At 33.0% G+C, this 26,271-nt stretch overlaps 5 protein-coding genes across 14 annotated transcripts; 3 read left to right on the plus strand and 2 right to left on the minus strand.

The window, feature by feature from the left end:
* Positions 1-7,271: 7,271 nt before the first annotated feature.
* Positions 7,272-11,764, minus strand: LOC117228044 (uncharacterized). Of its 7 annotated transcripts, none has more exons than XM_076528755.1 (9): positions 11,556-11,764; positions 10,206-10,289; positions 9,742-9,950; positions 9,382-9,671; positions 9,012-9,120; positions 8,624-8,939; positions 8,323-8,552; positions 7,994-8,242; positions 7,272-7,512 (listed from the first exon to the last, which is right to left on the minus strand). In XM_076528755.1, exons 1-6 carry the CDS (start codon positions 11,569-11,571, stop codon positions 8,661-8,663), a joined length of 987 nt encoding a protein of 328 aa, XP_076384870.1. In that variant the 5' UTR covers positions 11,572-11,764; the 3' UTR covers positions 7,272-7,512; positions 7,994-8,242; positions 8,323-8,552; positions 8,624-8,660. The 7 variants fall into 7 exon arrangements, with proteins under 7 accessions (XP_076384870.1, XP_033339587.2, XP_033339586.2 ...); XM_033483696.2 differs by having other exon boundaries at positions 7,987-8,242; XM_033483695.2 differs by having other exon boundaries at positions 7,272-8,242.
* A 2,004-nt stretch (positions 11,765-13,768) lies between these two features.
* On the minus strand, positions 13,769-17,228 carry pAbp (poly(A) binding protein). Its single transcript, XM_076528746.1, has 4 exons — positions 16,692-17,228; positions 15,714-16,024; positions 14,574-15,525; positions 13,769-14,492 (listed from the first exon to the last, which is right to left on the minus strand). The coding sequence occupies exons 1-4, from the start codon at positions 16,882-16,884 to the stop codon at positions 14,047-14,049; spliced, it is 1,902 nt and encodes a 633-aa protein (XP_076384861.1). The 5' UTR covers positions 16,885-17,228; the 3' UTR covers positions 13,769-14,046.
* Positions 17,229-18,063: 835 nt separating this feature from the next.
* On the plus strand, positions 18,064-18,994 carry LOC117228040 (cytochrome b-c1 complex subunit 7). The gene is made up of 4 exons (XM_033483690.2): positions 18,064-18,223; positions 18,309-18,362; positions 18,542-18,708; positions 18,796-18,994. Exons 1-4 carry the CDS (start codon positions 18,199-18,201, stop codon positions 18,871-18,873), a joined length of 324 nt encoding a protein of 107 aa, XP_033339581.2. The 5' UTR covers positions 18,064-18,198; the 3' UTR covers positions 18,874-18,994.
* Positions 18,995-19,142: 148 nt separating this feature from the next.
* NaPi-III (Na[+]-dependent inorganic phosphate cotransporter type III) lies at positions 19,143-23,068 on the plus strand. 4 transcript variants are annotated; one of them, XM_076528749.1, is made up of 7 exons: positions 19,717-19,989; positions 20,095-20,439; positions 20,553-21,369; positions 21,451-21,657; positions 21,729-21,939; positions 22,019-22,665; positions 22,745-23,068. In XM_076528749.1, exons 3-7 carry the CDS (start codon positions 21,166-21,168, stop codon positions 22,973-22,975), a joined length of 1,500 nt encoding a protein of 499 aa, XP_076384864.1. In that variant the 5' UTR covers positions 19,717-19,989; positions 20,095-20,439; positions 20,553-21,165; the 3' UTR covers positions 22,976-23,068. The 4 variants fall into 4 exon arrangements, with proteins under 4 accessions (XP_076384866.1, XP_076384864.1, XP_076384865.1 ...); XM_076528751.1 differs by lacking the exons at positions 19,717-19,989; positions 20,095-20,439 and adding an exon at positions 19,143-19,650; XM_076528750.1 differs by lacking the exon at positions 20,095-20,439 and having other exon boundaries at positions 19,717-19,995.
* Positions 23,069-23,203: 135 nt separating this feature from the next.
* Positions 23,204-26,004, plus strand: LOC117228037 (EF-hand domain-containing protein 1). The gene is made up of 3 exons (XM_076528748.1): positions 23,204-24,020; positions 24,146-24,594; positions 24,944-26,004. The coding sequence occupies exons 1-3, from the start codon at positions 23,654-23,656 to the stop codon at positions 25,877-25,879; spliced, it is 1,752 nt and encodes a 583-aa protein (XP_076384863.1). The 5' UTR covers positions 23,204-23,653; the 3' UTR covers positions 25,880-26,004.
* The last annotated feature ends 267 nt before the right edge of the window (positions 26,005-26,271 follow it).

The following is a 26,271-nucleotide window of genomic DNA, read 5'->3' on the forward strand; positions in this document are numbered from 1 at the left end:
GAGCGTGTATTACTTTAATCAGCTATATATAAATTAAAATTATACATTGCATTAAAAAATAACTCATATTTATTATCGCATAATATGAACCTACATACAACAATATACACACATCTTTTTCGTGAATTAATTTTTATAAAATCATGGGAACAGTCGCTATGAATTTACCACGTTAAAATATCTATCAGAAACTGGTTTCTGTGGTTCGAGCTAACATGAAAAATTTGTACTTTTCAATCAGTCGCGAGCCAGATGTTTTAGCGAAAACAACGTGTCGCGTGAAAAATGTCTACGAATTGTCGCAAGAATAACGAAGGTTTGAAGCATGAAGCAACGTAAATATCTTTTGCTTTTTGTTCTATTGACCTGAAAGCGGAGAAAGGATACTTTCCCCGTTTCCGATACTTGAAGGCGTGCAATAAAAATCAATCGACACGTGTCTCTTGGAAATTTCAGATAAGAAGGTACCATTTAGTCCTGCGCGTCGCTCAAATCCTTTTTAGAGCTTGTAGCTATTCAAAACGATGCATATATTTGGATCATTGTTTACTTTAGCCAGATAAAGAAAGCATACAATTACAGTGGCCCAGAAAAGTGTTCGTGCACCTTTTAAGACATAATAGCTTTTTTAAAACTGGACCGAGTGACTTACATGTTTTTAGACGATAGAGGGACTAGTGTACTAGATAATGACCAAAATGTTCTTTTTAAATTTTACTATTATTTGGAATGACAAAAAAAAAAAATAGAAATCTCTCGTTTTTTAACTTTTTTATCTGAGCCTATAACGAAAATTTGAAACATGTCTTTCGTAGATGCATGTTAAAAATTTTACGAGTTACAACAAATTAAAGATGACAAAAATCACAGTTTTGTCACGGTTTTGACCAAAAACTGTAAGAAGTCTGGAGTTTTCAAAATCTTTCAACGCCTGTAGCTCGACTCTCGGTTAACTGATTTCGATAAAATTTTCAGCACGCATATAAGTTACCTTGTAACGAAATTTTCGTTACAAGGTCATATAAAAAAGTTAAAAGACGAGAGTGTTTAATTTTTTTCTTCCATTACAAATAATAGCAAAATTTAGGAAAGACATTTTGGTCATTGTCTAGTATACTAGTCTCTCTATCATCTAAAAAAAAAATTCAATCCATTTGGTCCAGTTTCAAAAAAGTTATTGCGTTTTAAAAAGTGTACGAACACTTTTGTGTGGACAACTGTATGTATCAAAAAACAAAATGGTAGAATTAATCATACTACTTGTTTTACGCTTCTCAGCAATGTAATCGGGTTTTTTATTAATATTATTTTATTTATATTATCAGATTAGATTTTAAATGATCACCACGTCCATGGCGGCACGAATGGAATCAAATTTATATAAATACGATACATATTATAAATTGCTACTGTTAAATTGTACTTAAATATTGTAATTTTTATTATACTCGAGAATCTTTGAAATTATTAAAAAAACAGTAAAACGGATCTTTCTCTCCAGATAAGAATGCGCAGCACATGGCCTGCAGAACTTGAAAACCCAATGGAAATCCTTCGGCGTGTTCGACAGGCACGCCATATTTCGTTTTAAATTTATTACTTCAAGGGTGACCGTAATTAGCAAAGAGATGCACGTGTTCGAGGCAGTAGAATGCTTCCGAAAAACTCGGACCGTTTCTATTCAATAAAACAAATTTTGGGGAACCGGTGCCATCTGCTTTTTATTGCTGGTGTCGGGCCAAAGGTGCGCGGCACGTGGTGGTCCTTCGGGACTCGCGTCGGTATTTATGTTGACACCTTCAATTTTCAATGTTTACATAGAGTGACTCAAAATGTCATTATATGCTTTACATAAACATAAACAATATCGAATGTATGCAAACAAAACTTAATAACATTTCTTTGTAGCTTGTAATAAAATAAAATGTACAAGGTCCTAACAATTCGCCAAGACAAAAGAGTATTCGTATAGCTTTACTTTTGTTGATAAACATCAGGGATGCGACGAAACCAAAACATTTTCAACTGAAGGAAATTTTGTAACGGAAGATTCGATACAGTTTCCTCGGATTAGTAAAAGCCAGATTCGAGTGCATCTGAGATTGCGTCGGAAGTCCAGGAACGAATTGGAAATCAAGAACAATTCAAAGGGTATTGCATCGGGCAGGATATAAAAGCAGAATTACGAGGAGGGAACCATTCATCAATGAAGCGAATAAGAAAAAGAGAGTGGAATTTGCAAAGCAACATATAAATGTTGATTTTGGAATAATGTTATATTCTCAGATGAATCAAAATCGAACATTTGAAAGAAATGTTTTTGAGAAAAAGAATGGTATAATATACAGCAGAAAGGACATCCTACAAAGTACTAACTGTAACATTAACATAATTAATATTAAGAATTAAGTACTGTACGAATACTTTTGTCTTGGCGAATATTACAAGCTACAAAGCAATTAAAAGTGTAATTCTTGAATTATCCCGCTGTCGGAAAGTAAGTTGACATGTATTAAATTTTATTTTTTGACTAGAATATTGGGTTTGTAGTTTTGCATGTTTTTATATCTAAAAAAGTTTAAATGATATATTTTATGTATATATTTTATATTATATAATAGGCAATTTCTTATAAAATGCCGAGAATTTGAGAGTTGAGTGCAACTTTGACAAAAATTGCTATGGACTTCAGCATTTCAAGAGAAGATGTGGGAAATATATTTCAGAAAATAAATATTACTGGAAAACCAGAAAATTTAACTAGAACGGGAAGAAGAAGAAGAAAGACAACCGTTCATCAAGATAGACAAATAGTTCGAGAAGTGAAAAAAAAATCCATTTCTTAGTGGCAGAGAATCAAAAGAAAATTTATGTTTGCCCATTAGAATTATATCACGAAAAAGATCATATCTTTCGAAAGTCGATACTGCAAAGCATTTAAGATTTGCTCAGATATATTCTAAAAAGTCAATTTCGTTCTGGAAAATAGAGTTATTTGAAATGATGAATCGAAATTTGAAATGAAGTCAAGCAATAGAAGACAATATGTATGGAGGAAAGTAGGAGATGCGTTTAAACCAACTCTTGTGATTCCAACCGTCAAACATGGAGGTTGCTCCATTATGATTTGGAGCTGTTTTAATAACGATCGAATTGGAAATTTAGCAATAATTGAAGGGAAACTGACCGACTCCAAATGTGTTGAATTATTACAGGAGAATTTGTTTTCTTCAATGTATAAATTTGAAAGAAATAGGTCGTTCGTCTTTCAGCAAGACAACGACTCAACGCATACCTCAAGGGATGCAAAAGAATATAAATTTGCCCAACAATTTGTCCAACAATATAAATTTGCTTTTATGGGCACTTCAAAGCTCCGATCTGAATTCGATCGAGCATTTGTGGGTGGAATTAGATCGTCGAATAAGAAAGATACATAAAATCAAAATTTATAGAAACATTGAAGAAAAAAATGGAACGAATTAAGCTCCACAACGCTGAAAAAATTAATTAGAACTATGTCAAGTCGCCTTTTAGAAGTAATAAGAGCCAAAAGATATCATACTTCATACCAAAAAAATACAATAATGTAAGATGTGCATTAAATTATAATGTCAGCATACTTTCCGTACCCAGTTATATTAAACATTTTGCTTTTTTACACAATTTTATATCTATATATGAATTAGTTTGCATTTCGTGTACTTTCTTCTTTTTGTTAAACTTCAATAAACACATCTACACAATAAATAAGCTCTTACACTTATTATATCATTAACTTTATTTTTGATCGTCCATAATAGAACCTTACATGTCAACATAAATATCGACGCGAGTGCAGATCGGTTCCAATAGAATTAGCTACCCTGCAGCATCGATCATAAATACGTTAACCGAAATTAGGATTCTCTGGTATAGTAACTATCCCTTCGACCTTTCAGCGTTAAGAGGGCACGAATCCAGAAACGAGAAATTAAAAATCAGTGTAATATTCTAGAATATAGAAAAAAATCCTTGCTATACGCATGTGTAGAACATTGCGCACTAGGGTGGACTTTCGATTTTATAATTTTCTTCGCGGCACTCCCCAGAATAATTTCAATTAATAAAAGAATAATCTGTGCAAAAAATTTGAGCTCGATCGGATAACAGAAAAACGCGATCCGAACCCTTCAACGTTGAAATAATTAATTACATACTCATTCCTTACTGTTTTAATATCTTCTAAATTTTAGTTATATAAAAGAATATATCAAATAAATCTTCTAGATCTTGACAAGCAGGGCCTTCTGTGTATTGTTACTTTAGTCCGTACATCTTCAATTTTTGTGATTCTCCCATTAATTTAATTACTACGTATTATCTAGGTTCTCGCAATTGATTTATTCATTCTAAACCTTGAATAAAACTTGTATTTTTGAACGACGATGAAGAATAGGTTAGTAAACTGACTGAGATCCGTAAAAAATGTTCTATAGGTGTGTCCGGAATAAATTGTTCAATCTTTTTAAAAAATTTCAAAAATTTCATAAGTTGAATCAGTTTGTAAGTCGTTTTATATTTGTGTTTGATGAGAGTGATTTTGGATTTAAAGTATCATGCAATTAAAAGAATTGTACTTCTAATAGTTCGTAATGAAAATCTTCTAGCCTCCAATTCTCCAGTCATAAAGAAATAATCAAAATACATTATAATTATTATAATTGGCAAAAGAGAGAAAGTTTTAATAATTAATAAATCAGAATATATTCGAAAAGATCGATTTTATAAGCATTTTATTAATTATTTTAATGTTTAAGGAATTGGAGGAACGATTTTCTCTTATCTGACCAAGTTCAAATTTTCCACAGATTACACTGCCCAACAAGACTTTTGATCTGTATTAACTAATGGCCGATCCCTTCAAAGTTAGTCATCCAAAAGACGAATTCGAAAGTAGAATTGCTCTATCACCCTCAGTTTTCGAAAAACTTTAATTTTTGTCGAATAATCTTATTTTGTATAAAAAGAGGCCTTACGTAAAAACTAAGAATATTAGAAAGTTCGGACTTATCTTAAATGATAGAGGAGAGACTCCCGAATATATAGTATACTAGTATACTCGTTTATACTAGTCTTTAATTGAGGACCTTTCTGGAAAGGTAAATCGTTTTCGGAATATCGTTTCTAACTAACTGCCAAATGTTTAAGAATGTTTCCGTAAAACTTTATGTCAATATTCCAACAATTGAGATAACTGCAGTGTTCTTCGTTTACTTGGTCTCTGTTGCGTAGCTCGGCAACCGTTCACACACCCGGTTTTTGTTTCAGTAAATTCGCGCATTAAGATATTTTATTAAATTATCAATAAGTAATTTCTGAGTTAAGAAGCAATGGAAAAAAAACGCTTGCAAAAGGGAATATATTCAAAATACACAGTCATACTGCCAAATAAAATATAGAGCAAGTGGAAGCATTATTTGCTTCACATCATATTCTGGTACATCTACAACGTTCGATTTATGGAAAAATCGGTGCGCGGTGTACAACAGTTTAAAAACATTTAATTTTATTCTGTGAATTTTTCACGAATAAAGGAAGCGAAAGAAAAAGATGTTTGCGATTTATACAAATATTTCGATAATGAAAGCTGTCAATGGTTAGAGAACATGTTTAAAGAAAGTAATGAGCCATAATAAAAGATTAAATATTCAAAGTGGTAAAACTTGTTAAAAGTAATATTTTTTATTTTTCTCAAACACCTCAAGTAGTATAAAGTATATGATTTTTTTGAAATATGTAGTCTAAATATATTTCTTGTATACATACGTTGCATATTTCTAGCAAATTCATTATTTAATTACTCCTTTTTCCTCGATTTATAGAACATAGAACTGTTAAAATATATTAGTTTATTTTCAAAATGGTATTAATGTGCGTTACAAATTTATACTGAACACTTTAAGGGGTCAATAAATTTCATTATGAGCCACTTAGTTAACAATTCAAGCATAGTTATGCATATATTGGCAAAACTAAAACGAAAACTTCTCTTCGTCTGGCACGACTTTACTACACAATATCTAATTGTGTGGATATTTTTGAAAAGGAAACCGTCTAGTAACCGCGTTATAGTGACATCCGGTTCAGATAAATCGAGAAAATATCAACAGCGACGTGTGCACGATGTTTTTCCGCCACACGGTCGGTGCGCTCGCTTGCCTCTTTTCGGGAGCGAAACTTACAGTACTGTCCCATGGGGCCCCAATTTTTGTATGTATGGTGTTTCACTTTTTCATAGATTTTTTCATGAAGCACCTATCCCATTATCACACTGTTGCTGCTTTTGAACAATTTCAATGTTTAATGGACGAATCCGAATTTATTGTCTATACAATAAAGTTCTTAAAAGGCGATAACTATCATGCGTGATTTTTTACAATTTTTCTACAGGAAAAGTGTAATAAGTGCATTTTAGGGCATATAAAGCATTTTTTCATCATTACAGTTATTATTAGGTTTAACAAATTTTAATATCAAATATCTGAATAGCATTGAATACGAATTTTATATTAATAGATAATTATTAAAAATAATCATAGTTATTGTTCATGAATTATCGAAGTTTTAATTATTCCCAAATATGACAATATTTGGAGCTTATTAAATGGATTTGAAGGTAACGCAAAGTCTATTTAGGCTTCATTCAATAGTATTTATTCATTAAATTTATTGTTGGATACTTCTGAATATTCCACTTCTGCGAAAAATTAAAAAAATCATATACAATTGTTACCATCTTTCAACAGCTTTGGCAAAACATCGTGCACGCGTTGCTGATTAATATTTTCCCGATTTGTCAGAACCGAACGTCGTTTTAAGGTAGCTATTAGACTGTTTCCTCTTGAAAAATGCGCACACAATCCGATGCTGTGTATTAAATTCGTGCTATAGACTAAGAACTTTTCATAAAATTATGAAAATATAGGGTAAAAAATGCTACTCTTTTTGAACTTCGATGGATATTAACAAACACTTGAAATAAAATAAATTAAAAACTTATGTATATTTGGGATGCTCTTCTTTATCGTTTAAGATGAGTTCGAATTTTCTAATGTTCTTACTTTTTACGTAATGCCTATTTTTACCCAAAATGGGACCATTTTACAAAAATTAATGTTTTTCGAAAACTGAGGGTGATACAATGATTACTTACTGTATTTTACTTTTGGTAAAACAAGGACAATATTAAAATGAGAAAAAACAAATAATTAAAGAAGTATAAAATGATATAACCTAATATAAATTCTTTATTCCTTTTTTAGTACATTTAGCATTCTTTTATAACTTCTTTTTAGCCTGATAAGTCTTCAGTATAGCTACGGTCTTCTCAACTTTGGTCATTAGTAACTCGTTCTGCTCCAATATACAAGAGCTCTGGGTTATCAATCTTCAACAACGTTCCAGTGATCTTTCCAGTCAGATTGGGACTCATATTAATATTCGGTCACCTTTTAAAACATAATAACTTTCCTAAAAGTGGACGAAATTACTTGTACTTTTTTAGATGTTAAAGAGACTAATTTAGTAGACAATAAACACATTTTTTTTAAAATAGTAATTGATTCGAATAGAAAAAAGTAAGGAACTCGGGTTTAACTTTTTTGTCTGAGCTTATAATGGAAACTGTAAACAATGCATTTTAGAGATCCCTGTAACTTACAAGTATGCTGAAAATTTCATCGTATCGGTTAACGTTGCTACGAGTTATAAATAATTAAAGACTATTCCACGACTTTTGATCAAAAACTTTAAGAAAGCACTTGTAGCTTGATTATGCATCAACCGATTTCGATAAAATTTTCATTATGCATGCAAGTTCCGGAGATCTACGAGAATCGATAGCAAAATTAAAACGAAAGAATTTTAGTTATTGTATATCTCCCAAAAGGTGTCTGAATATTAATGCGAGTCAATGTACATATGAATTAACGGGAAGAGACATACTCCTAACATTTGTGTCTGCTCTTGTGCTGGAACAGTTGCCAGCGTCGTGGCAGTAAAAGGTGGTAATCTACTCGGTTTTGAATATCAACAGCTTATTGAACAGGAATAGGAGCAGAGATTGCCATTATTTGATGTGTATTACACATATCCGAAGTGCATTTGTAATTTGATGGTCAGTTAAGAACTGTAACTCCCATTGTTGCTGGACTAGCCAGGAGATGACTTCGCATATTTGCACCAACCACCGTTTGTTGACCTACAACGAAAAATAATTAGCAGATATTCTTGTCCGTGACTTACAAATAGCAGAAATATTGTTCATTAAAACTTTCTTACCTGTAATAGATCTAGCAGACAAGACTGCCCAGATCTTCAAAAGCTGTACAAACTCTTATAATTTCCCATCATATTTAATTATTACTTTCTGACTAATAATGTTCCCACATTTTTCAAACCTTGCTTAAAATATGACTCTTTAAGCAGAGCAAATTTTGCTACAATTTTTTTCGTCTCATCTTCTGAACGTGCTTCGTCAAGATAATTGGAATATTCTCATGAGTCCCAATCTAAAAAAATATTCATATATTATATAACCGTATAACTTCTTGTTTGAAATTTATATAAAATTTCTACAAACCTTAACTTACACAAACCCCATGCGCTCCTTTGCAATTTTAATGGTAATGGTACTTATCCGATGAATAGGTTCTAGGAGATCTATCCCTGTAACTCTTCTTTCTAACTTCTTCCATAGATCGATAAGATGATCTAGGAGAATGATCTCTGTACCCTTTGTAACGATAATAAGATTTATAACAAGTCTCCACATTGTTACTAACAGTCTTTGGTTTCTGATATATCTTTTCATCGCTCTTATAATAGCAATCATCTTTAGACTTATAATAACTTTGGGCTGACCATACAGCTGCGTTGGTTTGTCTTTCCTTTAGTCTCTGAAAATATATAGAAATGAATCAAACATTTTTACAAAGAGAAAATTAAACATACATGTTAAAACCACTTACTTTACTTGGAGGTGTCGGTGGTATTGGATGAATGTATCTTGGTTTTTCATTATTTAAATAAAAAGTAATTTTTATTGGTCGTAGATTTGTTGCGATGACTGTATATTTGCTACATAACATGTTTAAAGATTTGTAATATATACACATAAATATAATAATTAATACTAATAATAATACTAATAATTAATACTGTGGTATTAATTAGAAGGAACTGCATTTGTAATCATATATTCTACAAATAGGTAATCTATTTATGTGATATAGACAGGAATTGTATAGTAGTATGTAGGGATGGGAATGAGAATGCATGACAAAAATATGTATATATAATTGTAAATGAAGTCCCTTATTTATGTTTATAATACTATACCTTCCAATCATACGGGAGGTATCAATAACATTTTTTATAGGACAAGGAACCTTCTTTGTTGTAGAAGAAACCTTTTCCGTCGGAGAAGGAATCTCTTTTGTCATATAAGAAAGATTTTTCGTCAGAGGAGAAACCTCTTGTGTCATAGAAGAAACTTTTTTCGTCGGAGAAAGGACCCTTTTCGTTGGAGAAGGAACCTTTTTTGTCAAAGTAGGAACTCTTTTTGTCGAAGCAGTAATCATTTTTGTCTTTACAGACTGATAATTTAGTACTGACTTTCGAGTATTCACCTACAACGAAGAAGCATATTGAATTAAATGGTTGTATAAAACATGGCATCGTATATAAACATTTATATACCAATCTTTTAGGTTCCTTAGTTGTTGTCTTTTGCTGCGAAACTAATTTTGAAATGTGTGCAGACTTAGAAGTAGGTATAGCTTGTATAAAATATTCCCCTTCTCTCTCACGAGTTTTAATACCAGGAACAATATTTAAAAAATCAGCTAGAGTAGGATATCCAAGCTTCTTAAATGGTATATTCTCATCGAGAAGCATCTCATAATCCCCTGAACAGATTTTAATACAAATGTTAGTTAGTTCAATATAAAAACTAATCTACTTTAACCCTTTGCGGTCAAAGTAGTTCCTTCCTTTTAGTTTAGAATTTATTATAAGATTGTATAATTGTATGTATTATATAGTTGCACTATATGTGAATGTAATGGAAATTAGCTAAATAAGTTAATTCGAGAGATAACGTTGAATCTTGCTCGATGCTGATACACAAAGGGTTAAAGAAGGATTAATATTCTTGTACTTACTGCTTAAGTTATCAAATGTGAGGCCTCCCTTTGAAGCCATTAAACATGCTCGTATATTTTTTATCACTTCGTCTTCCATTATTTCTATTTTATATTGTGGATTTTAATAACAAAAAATAAAATATATAACATACAGTTGTAGTAGTCGGTAATAACTTTATTCTACAAACATTAATTAAAATTAATGTAAACCTGTTGCTGTATAACAAGAATAAGAATTACTAAATTTAATAATTCGGTAATAAATTTCATTTACATATTTACTTTCGACTTACAGGATACGTATTTAGTTAAAAATCAAATTTCATGTTTACGTTTTAAGCATCGCAATGAGCGAATGTTTCGATAAAACATAAACAAATGAAGATTCATAACACACTCATTTATATAGTGTCAATCTAATAAATAAATTGTAATAATAACAAATTCAAAGAAATAAATTAAATACAAAATAAATTAGTCTTTCCAATAGTTCCTGATGTATCAATCGACAATCGCCGACAACTGACAATCGCGCCGGTACATATTCTAGAACGCGGCAAAATTGATAAATTTGTCAGATAAATTCGAACGAGAGGTCAATTTCTATTAATTGTTTGAGATAAAGAAAACACGAAAGTTCTTATTGAAATATGTGCCAAAAATTTCTTAATATTTTAATATATCACTATCAATTCGCAAATGTCTGTTTTCATTTTTCTATTCCAATGACAAAAATCTTTCATTGCACGATTACTATTCACTACACGTTTCAGCTTGAACGAATTTAAGATTAAAAATTTTAATTCGAGCAAAGATATAACATTGCCTATAAATCAACATAAATATATTTCAACATAAATAAAAATCTTGAAACTTGCTATACAATTCAACAGAATCCGACACCACTATTAGAAGTTTCGAAGTTTGCCTTTCAACAAATGCTGTTCAATTACATATTAGTTTCGTCAGAGATTCAAGAATAATAAATCTATCGCGTAGTCTAAAGTTTTATAATAACTTATTTTGTTGAAATAAAAACATGGCCAACTTGACATCGTATAAATTGATATATAAAACCAATTCTCCATGGCTTTTTAAGGAGTTATTAACGCAAAACCTGAACCAATCAAGCAGCGGATACGGCTTACGAATTTTGGCGCGATAACGAGCTTGACATAAGATTGGTTGTAACAGTGAGACGCCAGCAATATTCGCTCTCTGATCGGAGTAGATTTTTCATTCCTAACTCATTAACGAAATCATAATCAACATTTCAGCAAAAAAAATTATTTCAAATCACACATTTACGGGTGTAACGCGAGTTCTGAAATACCTTATATATGTATACACAGACAAATCGAGACATACCTTCTTCTTCAATCATCGCACGTGTAGAAAAAGTCACAAAGACGTCCACTTCGAAACTTCGACAAAACTGAATCACTTCCTGCAGACGTCGATCAGTATTTGGCAACAACTCGATTCATTCTAATAGTCCCTCCTGTTCATCTCTCAAAAGGCCTCTCAACCTCTCGAAGAGGCTCGTTCCTGGATTCCATTTCCATCACACCTTTGTAAGTAGCAGCCAACCTATCACCATTCTGCCTATGTGAGCGGAATTCTTCGCTCGACCAATCGATTCCTTCGTTGCTCTCTGTGCCACATTTCGATGGGCCAATCAGCAGACAGAAGCAAAACAGCGGAACATTTAATGAACAACGAGCAAATACACGTGTTCGAGCCAGCACAATGCTTCCGAGACTCGGACCTTTCCTATTCAATTCCCTTTTTTTATTGTAGGTACCAGCAAATCAAAGCTGCACGACACATGGTGCTTGAGTATACCTATGCAGCTAGATGGGTACAAATATAATTGACTACCCTATATCATCGTTCAAAAATCCGTTAACCGAAATTAAGTTTCCCTTTTACTATGATTTCACTTTCGACCTACCTGGGTTGTGGATGCACCAATCCAGAAATTAGGAAATTAAAAATCAGAGCCAGTCTCTTGGTATAAAATATGCAGAATAATCATATAACTATGAAGCGTGGATATTCTAGAATAATATTTGCTATACAATGCGCACAGTTACATAATTATAGGTGTCATTACTATTTCAAGAAAATAACCACAGAACGAGAAAACGAATTTACACTGATAAGAAAAAAACTAATTTCATGTTACTGCACAAATTTCGTTTATTGTTTCTGTAAATTCTCTTGATCTCTTCTGTAAATCTATATAATCCGGTTTAGCTATTACAAAGCAACTTTATATGTTTTTGCATGTTTATGCAACCATATTTTCGAAATTTTTTCTGCTGTTGCAGTTTTGCGAATATTAAAAGGACATTACTTCTTAAGATTTAGAGAATATTATATGAAATATACTAGAATATACAGTAAGGAGCAAAGTTAAGTCAACACTTTTAAAATGGTATAACTTTTTTAAAACTGGTCTAAATGACATGAATTTTTCTGTAAATGTTAAAGGGACTATATAATGACGCTGTATAATGACTAAAATACTTTTTTCGTAATTTTGCTATTACTTGGAATGAAAATAATATAAAAAGCTCTTGTTTTGTCACTTTTTTATCTAAACCTACAATGAAAATTTAAATAATGCATTTGGTATTTTCTCGGTAACTTACACGCATGTTGAAAACATCGAAGTCGGTTGACGCATATTCAGTCTCTGAAACACGTAGAAATGACCTATTTTTCGTTAAAATTCGTGAAGAAACTGTGATTTTCGCTATCTTTAATTGTTTACAGCTCGTGTCAAGATAAACGGATTTTGATGAAATTTTCAGCATGCATGTAAGTTATGGAGTTAACTATATGCATGCTGAGTTAACCAAATGTATTTTTAAAATTTGTATTACAGACTCAGATAAGAAAGTGAAAAATGAGTCTTTTTATATTCTTTTTATCCTAAGTAATATAGCGAAATTTAAGAAAAAGTATCTTATTCATTATTTATTGAACTAGTTCCTCTAACATTTACCGAGAAATTCAAGTCATTTAAATCAGATTTAAAAAAGTTATATCGTTTTAAAAGTGTTGACTCAGTTTTGCTTTCCACTTACTATACATACAGAACGGACCATCGGATTTGTAATGCTAATAGTTTTCCTGTAATGACCTCAAAAACTGCGCAATGACTGAAAGTTTTTGGGCAAATTTTTTTATATCGAAGTTTCATTAATTCCGAAAAAGGTCCGACTGCAACAGTATGCTGACAGTAGTTTAGAGAATTGAACTTAAAAAATCCTAAATTATGTAAAAATTGCATTTATCCTTATAATTATTAACCGTCGGTAAAATAGTACATCCTTATACAGATTCCTTATAAAAATATTGTACTTATTACGGAAGGAATGAAAAATTGTGGATTTACTTCTATAAATAACGTGATATTGTAGTCTAAATAGTTTAAATAATTTATTTCAAATGTCTTTACATTTATATATATATATATGTACCAATGATAATAAAACTGTAACACCAAACACAAATCTTAGAAAATAAAGAGTATGATTATGATTTAGGAGACGAGGATAAGAATAAACTCATTTGATAGTTTTAAAGGAAAATTTATTATCATAAAACTTGATGAAAAACCCTTTCACGATCAGTTATTAATTCTGAATAACAATTTTTTCTGTCATTCTTGCTTGTACTAATCGTTGAAGCCATCATAAAGCTCTTTAGAAGTAATCTCTTTTTAAACTAAGAATAATTGCAGAATGAGGAAGAAAAAAATTAACATTGATACGAATAATTAAAGAAGGAGCTGTGGCTCCTAAAAAAAAAGAGTAAAATCTTATATTAGGCTATTATTTTAAGATGTTTACTCTTTTTTAGGGGCCACAGCCTGTTTGGCTTGATGAGCCTGCAGTACAGCTACGGCCTCCTCAACCTTGGCTTTTAGCGACTCGTTATGCTCCAACATGTGCAGGAGCTCTGAGTTATCAATCTCCAACAACATTCCAGTGATCTTTCCAGTAAGATTCGGATACATACATTGAATCAATGGGAAAAGACGCTCTCCTAACATTTGTTTCTGCTCTTGTGGTGGAGCAGCTGCCAACATCGAGGCAGTCAAAGGTTCTTGACCTTGAATGTGAACAGCTTGCTGAACAGGGGTAGGAGCAGGTATTGCCATTGTTTGAGGTGGATTACGCATGTTCGAAGTGTATTTGTAATTTGACGGACGGTTAGGAGCTGAAACTCCCACTGCTGCTGGACCGGTCATGGAACGACTTTGCATGTTTGCACCGACCACCGTTTGTTGACCTGCAACGAAAAATAATTAGCAAATATTCCTGACTATAACACTTACAAATAGCAAAATTATGTTCATTAAAACTTTATTACCTGTAATAGGTCTAGCAGACAAGGTGTTACGCATAGTACTAGCTTGAGCAGCAGGAGCACGTGGTGCAGCTCTAAACGAACCTTGCATCGTAGCAAAACCGGGACTACCAGTTTGTGCATTGGGTCGTACTGGATTCGGTTGCGCGGACCAACGTGGTGTTGCACGTATTTGTGCCATTTGTGGTCCGTAGAATCTTTGGGGCTGTGGAATAGTGGGAACAAAGTAATTTCCAGCACCGCCCGGTTGAAACATTTGTCCCATTTGACCCATTTGTTGCATACGCATGCTCGCCAAGCGTTGCATGTATTGTGAAGCGAGATGCGCTTTACGATCTTCTTTACGTTGCGCCAGAGCAACATACAATGGTTTAGTAACTATTATGCGCCCATTCATTTCAGTTACAGCTTTGGTAGCTTCTTCTGGAGCTGAAAAACAGACGAATCCAAAACCCTTGCTACGTCCTTCCTCAGACATCACTTTAGCGGATGTGATTGTTCCAAACGGTGCAAATTCTTTGCGCAATCGTTCATCGTCTATGCTATCGTCCAAGTTCTTCACGTAAAGATTTACACCCTGATAACGTGTCAAACGTTCTATTTTTAATTGTTCAAACTTCCGTTTCAATTCTTGCTGTCGTTCCGCTTTCTTCTGCGCCCGTCCAACATACATACACTTTCCTTCAGCAACCTCTTTTCCGTTTAATTCATGTACTGCTCGTTCAGCAGCGTCCGGATCTTCGAAAGCTACAAAACCGAAACCTCGTGATTTTCCATCATCTTTAATCATTACTTTATGACTGGTGATGGTCCCATATTTTTCAAACATTTCTTTAAGTTTATCATCGGTCATGTCTTCCCCGAAGTTTTTTACATAAACGTTGGTGAAAAGTTTGGCTTTTTCTCCCAGCTCCTTCTCGCGTTCCTTGCGAGGTATGAATTTACCAACGTACACCTGTAACAATTAGAATTATCATTTTATAATAACAATTATAATAACTAAATTAATAAATATTAAAGATATTAATAATAAAAATTAAATAAACAATTTAGATAATAAATAAAAATAATAAAAAACTAAATAATAACAATTTCAATTCCTTGCTCATAGTAATATCAGGAAACGTAACAAAAAGAAAATACCTTTTTCCCATTTAACAACATGCCGTTGACTTTATCGATTGATTTATTTGCTGCCTCTTCAGTTTCAAAATGAACAAAACCATAACCTTTAGAAACACCTGATTCATCTTGAGCCACTTTACAACTGAGAATGTTACCAAAAGCAGAGAACGTGTCGTACATTGCTTTATTGTCTATGTTTTTATCTAAATTTTTGATGAATACATTTCCAACGCCAGATTTTCGAAGGGAAGGATCACGTTGAGACCACATAATACGTATAGGCCGTCCCTTTATCATATCAAAATTCATTGTGTCCAATGCTCGTTCGGCTGAAATTAATAAAAAATTTCAATTTGACTTGATTATGTGCTATTAAAATAAATTATTACAATTACACAATATTAAATCTATCGTATAACAGGTAAAATTTCATTTACCTCCTTCAAAAACTTTTTTGTTTAACATGAAATAAATTACAATTATAATAGACTATTTTTATAACAGCTGTTAATTTAAGACTATCCGTTAGAATCAATAATTTTAAATTTTTAGTGTTGTTATAAATATTAATTATTTATTAAAATTAAGAAACATCTTTTTCCTAACTGTAGTATATTTAAATCAGGCGTAATGCATATTAATTACGTTTTATAATGGTAATATGTGAAATATTCAATAATATTGTTTAGATACAATTTATAGATACTAAAAAATGATACGATATAATTTATCATTAACAACGCCATTATACACGACAGCTGCTTATCATCTATGAAACGTAAAAGGAAATGACGGAAAAATAAAAGGTATGACTCAACCAACCGTCACTACTACACATATTCTACTTTGTTCCATGTAAATTTCAATATGGTGGCATCGTACGATGTGAAACACGTGTCACGCGCAGACAAATGATATAGCTAAAGGACAAGATTTACGAAGAGTTTTTCGAATGTAGGTCATAGAAATATCGAAATAAATCAGTAATATACTCACCATCAGCCGGTTGCTGAAAGTTGACATAAGCATAACCGAGGGAACGTCTCGTGATCATATCACGACAAACGCGTATCGAGAGTACAGGCCCAGCCGATGAAAACTTCTCGAAAAGCATCGCCTCGGTGATATCCCCATGCAGGTCTCCCACGTAAAGTGAGGCCATCGGATAATTCGGAGCTCCCGGATTCATTTTTGTAGTATTTCTACGTCGTGCAGGCTGCTTACGTTCAAAATACTCTGGTTTTTGGTTTCTCCTGTTCCTTCAATATGGCTTGCGCTCTTCCGACCACGTTGCTCTTCGTAACGCGATGATTACTATTTTTTTCCACACTTTACTTATGTTTCACGGTTTTCAGCTACGGTTTTTCGATTTTTTTGTTTGTATTTTTTGGAATTTTTATATTTTTTTTGGTTTTTTTTTATAGAAGAGTTATTTCACGAATGGAGGTGGGTTGTGTGACCTATTTTGTGGAAAAAGGAGACACAACCACACGTGAACACAACTCTACTCTTATTGAGGAAGAGGCATTGAAAGTAGTTCCCTCTGCGCTTATATACTAACCACCGAACACCTACGCGTCGAAAAAATAGTTCCTCTTCGGTGTGTTATGCCACCTGTAAGACAATCTAGGGTATTTTCGAAATAGTTCTATGACAAAATACGGTTATTATACGTTTAGAATAGAATTAAACTGTTCTTATTTGAAGAATTATACCTAAGAAGTTAACGTAATAGATTCTCAATAAGATTCATGAAGAAATTATACGTCTTGGCAACAACTTCGCATTAAGTTTATAGGAACATTTTCTAACATTATAACGTGTGTTTTACCTTTTGCGTCATAAATTCAAAATCCATTATTACATTATAAATTTTAAATTGCGTAATATCGATAATCAAATTATACATTACAATTAAATAATTGTACCAGTAATGTTTCTTACTATATCGAAGGGTCAGTTAACTCTATCCAAATCCATATATATGTATATAACATTTTACGCTTCTCACCGTCTAGGCGTCTAGTCGTATTATTTAGTCAAACGAAAATGGGCTCCATAACCACGCATAACTATCCCTACCATAAAATTGAACATCTAGCAGTTTATCTGCAGACTTTTAAAAAGGGAAGAGAAGTAACGAGTAAAGGAGATAGAATGAAAGCGAGCCTGCTTTTATGATCATTCGCATAAACGTTTGCGTTCATGTTGCGTCCCCTCTCACTAGCTTTGCACTTCTTTCTCTTCTCAGTTTTCAATAACAAATCACTAGCCAATGAGAATAGAGACGAAGTACCTGCTCATATCCTAAAGTGTATTTTGCGCGATGAGACGGTAAAGAGCGTTATGCAATTTAAGCCTAGGGATTTGTAAAGTTTTTCTATTGATTTCAACAGTGGTCCTTCGTTAACACAAGGTTCATTATTGCTATTCTAACGAGTAGTAGCTCTTAAGAATAGATTTTGAAAAATTAACTTTCAGTACATAAGAGGCACGGCATAAAATGTCACTAATCAAACGTATTTTTGGTAAGTAAACTTCACGTGCTAAAATTTGATATTGAACTAATATGTTAAATGTAATCTTACGTAATTTTGTTTGACTACTTTACAGCTAATGAGAGTCTTCGGAAATTTGCATATAATGCTTCTGGATTTAATCAGTATGGTAAGGAGACATATACACCGTAACAAGAATGAAATGTTAACTCATAGAAGTTAGTTGTTAAATATAAATAACTCAATAATTCATACAATTAATTTGTATTCTATAACTTAAAAAATATGATTTAATGTTCAAAATCTTTGTTAATAAAATCTCTGTAACATGTTTTTAATGTATATTAGGTTTAATGAGAGACGATTGCCTACATGAAGATGCTGATGTCGAAGAAGCATTAAGACGACTACCAAAACGTTTAGTAGAAGAACGTACTTTCCGCTTAATAAGAGCTGCACAACTAAATCTTCAACAAAGAGTTTTACCAAAAGAAGAATGGACTAAATACGAAGAGGTAAATCAACATGCACGTTTAATATAAGTTGTTCCATGTAATACAAATATTGGAACTATCTCATATATGTGATATGTTATTGAACAGGATGTATTATACCTCACCCCATTGATAGAAGAAGTGAAAAGGGAGAAGGAAGAAAGGGAAAGATACGAAGCTCAATGAAAGACACTACCATCTTACTAGTGAATTTATTTTATACAAAGTAAACATTATAAATAATGTTGCTATGTATGTACAATGTGTAAAATATTAAGTAAAACATAATTATCGTTCGTTCAATCTATGTGGGTTTAAGATAAATATAATTCCTTAAATTTAACCATTTTTAGTTTAATGAAATAAAACATACTACTATTAAATCAGTATTCTGTTTATGCTTCTAAGCGTATAAATTTACATGGAAATTAATTTCAAAAAATTTTATTTAAATTGTATTAAACCAGTTATTATTGAGAAAGGAATTTAAATTCACAGGCTATACATACACATTTACTATAAAAGCTGAATATTAATAACAGAAAAAACAATAAATACTTATATTGTTAATTAAATACAGTTTGTAAAGTACACATTGTAAATTTGTAGTAAATACTGTTATTAATTAATTCTTGATTTCTTGTTATATATTAATTTACAAAAACTGTGAGCTCGTATTAGCTCACGTATTAATAGCTCGTCTACTGATGAAAATTTGTCTATGGATGACCTTTTTGTTTAACTATATATGAATGAGCAGACAGGCGATTATTCGTAATTATGTTCGCATCAATTCCTAGCTCATTTAACACCCTTTATGCAACGACTTATTCATCATTCCCCCACAAAGATCCGGCGCACGGTTAATGCGTAACACTTTGTGAATAAACGCGATGACATTTAAAGAGAAATCAACGTGGATTGATTGTAAAGGTGGCCAATCGATTGTCTATCGATTCACAGGTACATACTACACGTCAGATTTATGCGGCAGTAAACCACTTTGTATGTATACGTATAAGATTGTTTCGCGGGAAAATGGCGGATCAATATCTCACCCCCACGCGAATCTGAGTGCTATCCCCAGTTGCTAAAGATTTTCGCAAACCAATTTTCGGTTTTGTAAGTGACTAACAAACTTGATGTACTTCTATTTACTTGATTTTATCGTTTTAGTGAACAGTTTGATTAGTTTTTCATATCGTTAGAATATTCAACGTATAATTTCCATATAATTTTTGAAAAATGGATCTCGAAGTGTGAACTACGCGGAAGATCGTGCAAAGAATGATGCAAAAAGTGGTAATGGTAGAGCGGATCTTTTACAATTTCTTTTGTACAAAATTCTATGCAATATGCTTGAAAGCTTTGCCTATACTGGCCACCCATTTTGTTGCTTTTTTGTAGTTTACAATAATACTTCGTAGTCTACAAAACGTCGGCCACTTTCGTACAAGTACTCCTTCGTAACGACTTTAACTTTCATTTTTAAATTGTATACACGAAAAAAACTGAAAGGGAAAGGAAAAAAACAACTTCTTATGGATAAACTTTATCAGTGATATGAGGTTTAATCAAGATACGAACTATCACCACGTGAAAAGTGAGCGGGGTAACACCACCCCTTCAGAATCGAACGTTAACAGAATTGGCAAACCGTTTCTCGGTCTAATAATTGAATTTCTTTCGTGGATGTCGAAACTACTTGTTCTTTGAAATCAATTTTGAGACGATTATCATGTGCGTGCGAAGGTAATTGTTAAAATAGTTGCATTGCTTTCAAGAATCTTCATGTTCTAATACACGAATCTGTACGAAGACCATGTGCGTGATGCGTAAAATATACGCATTTTGGTTAATTGCAGATGCCGGAAAACCAGCGGTCAGCGTGTTTCCGCGTATGGAAAACGCTGATAATGAATAATTATCAAATCGAACATCATATTTTATATTTAAGAAAAACTCAAATGATTAGAGAGGCGTATACACAGTAATCGTTCTAATGCTGAGAAAGCACTTGGCAGCTGTACAATTGTGTCCAAGGAAAACATAATGTTCAATTATCAAATAGGTGCTGCGCCAAAATACTACCTCTGTTATATGTACAAAGTTACAAAATTGATTGTGTTAGAAGTAAAATAAAAAAGAATAAAATTATATATGTAAAGAGACATACATACACAAACGAACACACACGTACACACTCATATATATATATATATATATATGTACTTGTATACATATATGGATACAAATATAAAAAAAGAAATATATATTCTGATGTAAAAGTATTCACACGTGAATGATATAGCAGAGTAAACTAGTACTTCTTCCTCGATGTGTGTCCTTCTATTCGACGATGTATTACTTTCGAACAATATGGAAAGAGGACATTCAATATCAATAGTTATTTGACAAATGTATAGAAACAAAAGATATACAGATAGTTCAAAGGAATCAACTATTAATTAAATAAAAATGAGCGTACCATATGATGAAAACTTGGTATGGATAGTGGTGATTGGATTTTTAGTGGCCTTTGTTTTGGCATTTGGAATTGGAGCTAATGATGTTGCCAACAGTTTTGGGACAAGTGTTGGTGCTGGAGTACTTACAATATTCCAAGCTTGTATTTTAGCAACTATATTCGAAATTGCTGGAGCTGTACTCATTGGCTATAAGGTATTTTAAATACATTATCGCTTTATGAAACATATATTAAATATGATCATCAACAAAAGTATTAATTAATATTTCTTTTAGGTTTCTGATACGATGAGAAAGGGGATATTAGATGTTACGTTGTACGAAGGCCATGAAAAAGAATTAATGATAGGAGCATTATCTAGCTTAGCTGGATCTGGTATCTGGCTTATGCTAGCAACTGCATTACGATTACCTATTTCTGGAACACATTCCATTGTTGGTGCTACAGTTGGATTTTCACTTGTGTGTAGAGGTACTGCAGGGGTTAGTAGTCATAATTTGTCTAATATGAAATACTCATTACAAGCAATATAATAAATATTTCATTATTGTAGGTGAAGTGGATAGCCCTTGCAAATATAGCTGCATCTTGGTTTGCTAGTCCTGTACTTAGTGGAATTGTATCAGGTGCTATATTTTGGCTTCTAAGAAAATCAGTACTCCAAGCGAATAAGCCCCTGGAACAAGGTCTCCATGTTCTCCCATTAGCATATGGTCTCACTGTTGCTATTAACGTTATGTCGGTTATACACGATGGACCTAAACGTAAATATTTATATTTATATTTTAAAATACTTTTATATATTCAACCTAATTGAATAATATGTTCGATCTCCGTTTTCAGTTTTAATGCTCGATAAATTGCCATGGTGGGGTAGTTTAATAGCCGCGGTATGTTTCGGTTCAATTTCGGCTGCTATTGTTTATTTATTTGTCGTACCATGGCAAAAGAAGAGAATATTACTTTCACTAAATAGCAACGAAAATACCACAACAAAGTTTGGTACCTGTGATAAAAAAGAAATTACAGCATTATCTGTTATATCAGAAGCCCCACAAAGTAGTAGTAGTAGTAGTAGCAATGGTAATGCCAAAGAAGCAGCACCAAAATTACGCGGTAACAGTAGTGCAAGTCCTTTGTTAATGGCATCAGGATCAGATACTGAGGGTGCTAAAGCTGAAGCTGAAAGGAAAAATGAAGAACCACCCGAAATATCTAAATTATTTGCTTTTCTGCAAGTACTGACTGCTGCATTTGGTAGTTTTGCACATGGTGGTAATGATGTCAGCAATGCAATTGGGCCACTTATTGCACTTTGGGCTGTATATGCAGAGGGATCGGCTAGACAAGAAGCAGAAACTCCATTACTTATATTACTTTATGGTGGTCTAGGGATATCAACTGGTCTTTGGATGTGGGGACGCAGAGTTATACAAACATTAGGTCAAGATTTAGCACGCATTACACCAACAACTGGATTTACTATAGAGGTATGAATATTTTATAAATATAAAATCTAACTCTTACATATTTGAATGTTGATTTTCCAATCTAATATTGTGATCGCAGGTAGGAGCAGCAGTGACAGTTTTGTTGGCAAGTAAGGCTGGTTTACCTGTGTCAACAACACATTGCAAAGTGGGATCAGTTGTCTGTGTGGGATGGGCATCGCGTGGCGGTGAGGGCGTGTCATGGAAATTATTTCGTAATATTGCATTTGCATGGTTGATCACCGTGCCAATAGCCGGCTGCTTATCCGCAGGGTGTATGGCTATTTTCAAAGAAATAATTAGTATGTGACTTCATAATCGAGGCAACTAACAAATTTTAGTGAAAACCATCCAATGCTACTGTTGTCAATAATTTATGCAGAAATAAATGATCAAATAACTACTTGAACTAGTTATCTTTCACCTGAGAATGATACAACCACTGTGAATTCTTAATTATTTTATAATTTTCAGTCAGAAGCAATAGATACTAAGAAATTAGTGTTACATCAATACATTGTACATAATAGTGTTGTTATAGCAACAGGTTTAAACAGAGTCTTTCTTTGACATCTTTGACTAAAAAGATGTCTAGTATAAAAGAATAATTTGTGCAATACTTTAATAATTTAATATGGAGAACTTACCAAATATACCAGGCTATACATTTCAAAATCCAAGTGTAAGTCAGATTGGAGTACATCATAATAATATATCTTAACAATTGCAACTGAAATAATTTTTCTTTTAAGATTATTGATTATAGATTACTGCAGAATTTAAATTTTTTGAATGGTTATCGTGTAGTGCGTGATAGTAAAGTTGGTATTGGAGAAAGACCAATAGATGCTGCATCAACTGCATATTATAAAGATACACCTCTAGTACAGTAAGTAATAAACAATATAAAGTCAATCATGTCAATTTGATTGTGATTCTAAAACTCGATGCAGTGTTTATTCGATTTATATCTCATACAAAGTTACTTATGTTAACGATATTAATACAAAGTGTGTTAATACTCAAAACTAGATATGATCCATCGTTAACATATGGCCGTGTAAAAGGATACGCGTATCGTCAAGTTATTCCGCATTATGCATTGTTCGCGCAAAAATGCCTTTGTTTCAAAGCGTTTTTTCGTCAAGGAGTGTTCAATTCTCCTGATGAACATTATCGCATACGTCATGTGAACATCCTATATTTTTTGGACGACAACTCGATAAGTGTCATGGAGCCTCCAGTTATTAACGCAGGATTTCAGCAAGGAAAACTTGTTAAGCGTGGAAAGATTGAGAAAAACAAAGAAGGTGATATACTACATTGGAAGGATTTCAATGTTGGGATTGACGTATGTACGTATCTATGAAAAAATCGTTCGTATTTGTGTGCATAAAATTGTAAAAATATTCATCTGGTTGCATGTTTTGTTATAGCTACGATCCATAATATTCAAGCTAGTATATGTTGTTAATTGTAGGTATTTATGGCGTAATTTATCATATTGTCGATTGCGACCTATTTACCAGAGAGTTTTTAAATAGTCAAGGGATAGATGTCGGAAACAAAGAGGAACCTCCTGTAGATCCTTACACATCGTACCGTGCGTCCAAGCAGAGGACATCCGCGTGTGTCACACAAATCCCAGATGATTCTAGACGACGATTTCTAGAATATGATAAGATGGTTTTGTGTTTCACAGCCACGTGGAACGAAGATGTATATCGAATAATGTATTTCTTAACAGACGACACAATATCTGTAATAGAAGTTCAAAAACCAAACTGCGGAAAGGATCCAGTAGCCACGCTACTAAAGAGAATGAAAGTACCGAAAGACTGGAAAAATTTACCATCATCTTATCCAGCCATATATCTAGAATACGGCGATTCAGAAATTGTTGAATATTATACACCAAAAGATTTCATCGTAAGTCTTTCTGAGGAATGAAAAAGAAGGAAGGATCTTTGTACAGGGGGTATGTTCTTCCTATTGGATTGGCAAGAAAGTATTTTTGGTTGTCATACATAGAACGTTGTTTCAAAACCGAAATGACTTCCTTGCCAAGCCTACATAAACCACCATTCTTTAAATACATAAGATCATTCAAAAGTGATATAGTATAAACATCCGCTACAATTGTATGAAATTCAAAATCTAGGGTGTTGTTTAAAAAGTCAAGGTAATCAGAAAGATGGTGGTTAAATCTTAAAGCATATACCCTGTGTATGAAAACGTATTACAAAGATAGACGATTGGTATTGTTTTTGTGTTACAGATAGGCGGAACGATGTTCATATTCAGTCGCCGGTTTCTTTTGCACGACTGTGACTCGTTTACACGGAAATATTTCCACGGCATGTTGGGAATAACTCAACCGGAAAGAATTCCACTTCCGGAAGAGGAGCCGAAGCCGACAGTAGACTATGTACCACCACCGCACATAATATTCGGTACACCCGAGGATACTTACACCGGCTGTTTCTCCTTCACGTCTAAACCGCCGAGAAAGGATGTTGTCCGTCAGTTGATCAATTTCCCGAAAAAGCTGCGTTACTCCATGCAAATGGATATGGTGCATCCTGAAGACAGGGATCGTGATTTCATCTTGCAGTACAATTTAAGCGATGGCACGATAGTGGTGCAAGAACTCGCAAAACGTAACTCTGGTCGTCGAGAAGGTTGCTTCTTAAAAGCGACACTGGTCCCGAAGCCAAACACTGGAAGAGACAATCCGGAATATTATACTCCTCAAGACTTCTACATCGGCGCACAAATCAACATTTTCAATCATTACTTTATCATTGTGGGAGCCGATCTTTTTGTGTACCGTTACATGGAGACGAATCCCGAAAAGTTCTCGCGTGTAGTACGGGATAATATCCGTGACTATTTCGCTAAACAAAATTTACTTGATGAAGACATAATGATCAAAGCTAAAAAGATACACGATGCAGAGAAAGCGAAAGATTATGCCGTGAAACCGACCACTCCTCCTACTGTTGAACATGACGCAGAAATAATGAATTGTATACAAGATTTTCAAGCTCAAGCGGCGCAGAAATACGAAGGACAACACGGTGAACTAAAAGTAAGCCCGCCTACAGTGGATAAGTTGTGTCCAGATTTAGCAACGACAAACGATTCACAAAGTCCTAAACAATTCACGAATGCATGTAAAAAGGAAGTAAGATGGGATAACCGGATAGAATAATAACAAAGGTTTCTGATTTACGATTGGTAATCACGTTAAACGAAATGATTTTTTTAAAGCAATTTTCCATTGATCGGTAATTTTTACTGTAGTTTATTGAGGAAATAAATTACTTAAATAATCCACGTTGAATGCAATCATCATCCAGCATGTTTATTATTTTTAATTATAGGATTACCAATCGAATAATTTATGTTTTTTTAGAGAAGCACTTCCTGCGCATGTGAAATTTTTTAATAGTTAAATTTGAATATTAAATTCGTAGTTTGATTCAACATTTAATCAAACATGATTATACAATGTAAATACTAAACAGTGTAGATACATTACGAGTATACTATTCGTATGTCTGCATATTATAATACAACGATAATATACAGATATGCAGTTTG

Source organism: Megalopta genalis, chromosome 2, assembly GCF_051020955.1.
Source record: "Megalopta genalis isolate 19385.01 chromosome 2, iyMegGena1_principal, whole genome shotgun sequence".
Lineage (NCBI taxonomy): Eukaryota > Metazoa > Arthropoda > Insecta > Hymenoptera > Halictidae > Megalopta > Megalopta genalis.

Coding starts and splice junctions, on each gene's coding strand:
- LOC117228044 (XM_076528755.1), bottom strand. Junction 9,951..10,205: donor CACATTTGATAACTTAAGCA/GTAAGTACAAGA, acceptor AAATCTGTTCAG/GGGATTATGAGATGCTTCTC. Junction 8,940..9,011: donor CACCGACACCTCCAAGTAAA/GTAAGTGGTTTT, acceptor ATATATTTTCAG/AGACTAAAGGAAAGACAAAC.
- LOC117228037 (XM_076528748.1), top strand. CDS start 23,654: ATGTTAACGATATTAATACAAAGTGTGTTAATACTCAAAACTAGATAT. Junction 24,021..24,145: donor CAATGTTGGGATTGACGTAT/GTACGTATCTAT, acceptor TGTTAATTGTAG/GTATTTATGGCGTAATTTAT. Junction 24,595..24,943: donor ATACACCAAAAGATTTCATC/GTAAGTCTTTCT, acceptor TTTGTGTTACAG/ATAGGCGGAACGATGTTCAT.
- NaPi-III (XM_076528751.1), top strand. CDS start 21,166: ATGAGCGTACCATATGATGAAAACTTGGTATGGATAGTGGTGATTGGA. Junction 21,370..21,450: donor CTGTACTCATTGGCTATAAG/GTATTTTAAATA, acceptor TATTTCTTTTAG/GTTTCTGATACGATGAGAAA. Junction 21,940..22,018: donor TATACACGATGGACCTAAAC/GTAAATATTTAT, acceptor CTCCGTTTTCAG/TTTTAATGCTCGATAAATTG.
- LOC117228040 (XM_033483690.2), top strand. CDS start 18,199: ATGTCACTAATCAAACGTATTTTTG. Junction 18,363..18,541: donor TTCTGGATTTAATCAGTATG/GTAAGGAGACAT, acceptor AATGTATATTAG/GTTTAATGAGAGACGATTGC. Junction 18,709..18,795: donor AATGGACTAAATACGAAGAG/GTAAATCAACAT, acceptor GTTATTGAACAG/GATGTATTATACCTCACCCC.
- pAbp (XM_076528746.1), bottom strand. CDS start 16,884: ATGAATCCGGGAGCTCCGAATTATCCGATGGCCTCACTTTACGTGGGA. Junction 16,025..16,691: donor CTTTCAGCAACCGGCTGATG/GTGAGTATATTA, acceptor TATTAATTTCAG/CCGAACGAGCATTGGACACA. Junction 15,526..15,713: donor TGTTGTTAAATGGGAAAAAG/GTATTTTCTTTT, acceptor TAATTGTTACAG/GTGTACGTTGGTAAATTCAT.